The sequence below is a fragment of the Eublepharis macularius genome, chromosome 3 (genome assembly GCF_028583425.1).
Source record: "Eublepharis macularius isolate TG4126 chromosome 3, MPM_Emac_v1.0, whole genome shotgun sequence".
Taxonomy (NCBI): Eukaryota; Metazoa; Chordata; class Lepidosauria; order Squamata; family Eublepharidae; genus Eublepharis; species Eublepharis macularius.
In genome coordinates this window covers 100,596,198-100,600,392 of record NC_072792.1, presented here as the reverse complement: position 1 = coordinate 100,600,392, position 4,195 = coordinate 100,596,198, and the positions used below count along the sequence as shown (strand labels likewise).

Here is a 4,195-nt window from a genome sequence, read left to right as displayed (position 1 = left end):
ATTTTATTTGCTGATTCCTGAATAAGTTAATACGCATTCCAGTTTTATAAAAATATTTTATTTAAATTTTAAAAATTGATTTTGAAAGTTTCTCCATCCATTGTTTTCCGCAGAACCAGCAGTCAGATGCTTAAAATGGGAATAATCGGTATGTCGTCTTATTGATTTGTGCCAGTCAACACCATATCATACTCCAGATGTTGCAACCAGTGTAGCAAGACAACTCTTTAGTGGAGGCTATTTTCATCAATGCAAAGCCTATGTTCAATTCTAATGTAGTAGGAAATTGCAGGACCATATGAGACAGGAATCAGACTTAATTGAATTGAGTGCTATGTCTCAGATACATTGCTTTAAAGTTACTCATGAGATCAGTTCAGCCCTTCACAAAAATGAAATATTTTAATGTACTTCACACCAAGATGAAATGAGTCCTCAGCTTTCAGATACACTGAGCTGCCTTTTTGTTCTTTTTTTCTTTGAAAACGGAGACATCGTGTTTACAGAGTATGATAGCCAATACCGTGCGATACCTACAGGACACATGCACATTTCTCCAGTAGGTTTTGATCAAATCAGCTTGGCAGATTCTGCCATGTTTCGAGCTGTTTGTGGGGAAGCCTCGATTTGTATGTTTGTGGAGCTTGTGTGTTTGCTAGAATTCAGGTAATAAGTAAAGTATCCTTATTGCTATTGGAAACAGTAAATGAATTAAATTCTATGTTTTCTAGATATACATAATATATTTCTGGAAAAAAACTAACCATAAAACATGGTAGGAAGGGTGAATTCAAGATAAGCATTGCAAAAGAGAAATAACAGCTAATTCTTAGGTCAGAGTATCTCCAAGGGGAATGGAAAGACCTGCATAGGGGACAATCTGTTGATGCCTGAAACTGTTTATTTATATTATGTGTGACTGTCATGGTTATATATTTCATTATCATTTCAAAAAAAATTAAAAAGTGTTCCTACTGTCCTAACTAACATGGCATGCATTTCCTACAAGCCTGCCTGATACACAGATAAATTCATTCATATATGAGAAAAATGCATAGATACATAAAAAGAGTCACTAACTGCCACTGATGAAACAATGAAATTAGCATTCAATCCACCTGCCTTCCTTATCTTGTTGTGGCAGTCATTCCCAACTAAATTTGGGGAGGCAGCCTCAGACAGCTTAAGACACTGACACTGTTGACGTTTGATGATGGCATATCTCTTGACATGCTGGTATATCTTCAGGATATACCAGGAACTTGTTACTATCTTAAGGCATGAGTTTTGCCTAGAAAAATCTTGCAAGACACCAAGAAGATCACACACATCTTGTTGTATGATGCAATTTTAAAGTTTTATTGAAATGTGTTAGAATTATTTGATCACAAAATATAACAACAAAGTGTTCTAGGAAAGTAACAGCTTAGCGTGAGCATCGAGAATCAACATTCTACTTTATTGCTACTAAATTTTATTCATCTATTTATTTATTTAGAAGATGTCTGTGCTGCCACTCCACAGAACCTCCTTGACACAGTTAGCACTTCACTGAAGAGGTAATACTTTTGGATGAAAAAATTTAGAAAGAAAATGGTCTATGTATACTTTGAGTCAGGGCTTTTTTTTCTGGGAAAAGAGGTGATGGAACTCAGTGGGTTGCCAGCTACAGGGGGCAACTCTTGGCGGGAGGTGGTGCCCTTGGTACCACATGTGTGCGCGCAAAGTGCACGCATGCTTCCAGGGCCAATGACGTCACTTTGGGTCATCTGGAACAAGTGGGGAGCTTTTAAAAGTTTAAATCACCCTTGGCGAAAATGGTCACATGGCTGGTGGCCTTGCCCCCTGATCTCCAGACAGAGGGGAGTTTAGATTGCCCTCCGCGCCAGCAGTGTCTGGAGATTGGGGGCGGGGCTACCAGCCATGTGACCATTTTCAAGAGGTTCCGGAACTCCATTTCACCGCGTTCCAGCTGAAAAAAAGCCCTGCTTTGAGTCTTTGAAAAATACACTGAACGAAAAAAAGCTCTTGAGAATATCAGCCTTCTGTACACATGTAAACAATACTTCCATTAAAATTATGGCATAGGTTAATATAATCAAGATTTAGATTAGGCTTCTCCTCACACAGCTTTTCCCCTTTACTCTTCCCCCACTCAAATTCTATGATACATTTTATATATTAAAGCAGTATTTTACAATATAATGGATTTCAGTAATTTTACAATTTTTTGCTAAAGCCTCCTCCTCCTCCCTCCAAAGCTATTTAAAAATCATTATAATCATAATATATATCTTATTCAATACTACTTTTAAAACATTCAGAATGCCAAACAGGATCCAGCTAGATTTTCTCATCTTGTGCTAAAACATACAAAGACTTCATTTTGTACTAAAAAGCTTGTCTTAGAATTCAAAGATAATTCCATGGATTTCATTCTAGCCAGCATGATGTACTAGCAAGTATTTTCTGACTTTGTTAGATTTCAAGTTTGAGATGAAAGCATCCTGTTCTTAGAGAGACCAGTAGATGAAGAAACAGCTAAACATACTGACTTTTAGAATATGCACTGTCAGATCTTCTTTGCACATGATGGCTGCGGTAAGCTGTTGGTTGCGAAGGCACTGAGTATCGGTATGTTCCACTTTTTTCATTACAACGACAGAAGCAACAAAGAATGGCTCCTCCAGCGACAAGACAAAAGGCAGATGTCCAACCAATGTAAAGAGCCTCCCCAAGCTCTCGCTTCTGAGCTACTGTAACAACCGGATTGTAGAAGTCTCGAATGATGTTATGGGCAACCCAGGACACTGGGATGAACACAATGAGACCAGCGACGATGAAAACAATGCCACCTGCTAGCAAAATGTAGCCCTTTATTCGGTCATCGTTTCCTGTACACTGTGTACATTTCATGCCAAGAACGGCTATTGCAAATGCAAGGAATGCCAGGGCTGAAGCCGCACACATCAGGCCTCGGGAAGCCTGCAGGTCAGGAGACAGTGCCAAGAGGGAGTCATAGACTTTGCATTGCATCCTGATGTCTGCTTGCCTTATGCAGTCCATCCAGAGACCTTCCCAGATAGTTTCAAAAACCACAATGTTGTTTTCAATGAAAGCGGTTACACGCCACTGTGGCATGCCAGTAATGGCAAAAGTCCCAACCACACCAATGCCTCCAAGGATCAGTCCAGTGATCTGCAGAGCAGCAGCAGCCATGTCTTTGTTCCAGGGAATCAGTCCAGAATGGAGCTCCAGCTACGTGCTCTGCAAGTACAAGGAGGATTTTTTTTCTTTTGCAGACTGAACTTAGCTGCTTTCTTTAAAAGCTTGTGCTGGCGGGGTTGCTTACAAAAGCCCTATGGACTCCAACCAGTTTAAATCTCTGTACACTGGCTAGCTCTGGGCTGTGCTTTTATTGTTTTAAACATTCCACTGCCCCCATTGCTTGGAAAAAATAAAGTTGCATATCAGGTATAGCAACTTTCAAAGTCAATGAAAGGTTAACCAGGACTGGGTGGGAGTGCAATAACGACAGCCAAAAAAAATGCTTTTCAGACACAAGCATATGCTCTCAGGGAAATTACACACACTTAAATTTTCTTCTCTTTTTTGTTTACAGTGAAATTTTATAAACATTCTGAAATAGGAATAAGTTGACTTTAATATGGAAGGCAACACATAATCTCTACATAAAAATTTCCCTCAAAATAATTCTCAGAAGAGACTACGAGAAAGCCAACAAGAACCAGTAAGAAAGTGTAGCTATGGTCTCTGTCCTAGGCTTAGGCATTTTTACTTTGAAAACTCGGTTTTTAAAAATGGTATTGGAATTTAAGGTACATAATTGTTGTAAGAAGTTTTAAATGCTCCTGTGAATATGATATAGTATGTGTCATAGGCAAGTTGAGCTATGAAGAAAACCAAATGCCCTTATATACCTCCTTGGTTTTAAATTGGTTTTATGAGTAGAGATGGGCACGAACCGGAAAAAACCCGAACCATGTGGTTTCTGGTTCGCGAACCAGTTCGTTTGGTTCATGAAAACGGCACATCCAGGTCAGAAAATCATCACTTCCGGGTCAGCAGAAGGCCACTTCCAGGCCAGCAGAAGTTCACTTCCGGGTCAGCAGAAGGTCTGAAGGAAATCCATCCCGTTGCCAAGGAAACTGATTGATTGGCACCAGGCTGTCTA

At 39.6% G+C, this 4,195-nt stretch overlaps 1 protein-coding gene across 1 annotated transcript; it reads right to left on the bottom strand.

Moving 5' to 3' along the window:
- Positions 1-1,952: 1,952 nt before the first annotated feature.
- On the bottom strand, positions 1,953-3,260 carry LOC129326096 (claudin-8-like). The gene has a single exon (XM_054974220.1). It carries the CDS (start codon positions 3,217-3,219, stop codon positions 2,542-2,544), a length of 678 nt encoding a protein of 225 aa, XP_054830195.1. The 5' UTR covers positions 3,220-3,260; the 3' UTR covers positions 1,953-2,541.
- Positions 3,261-4,195: the final 935 nt, after the last annotated feature.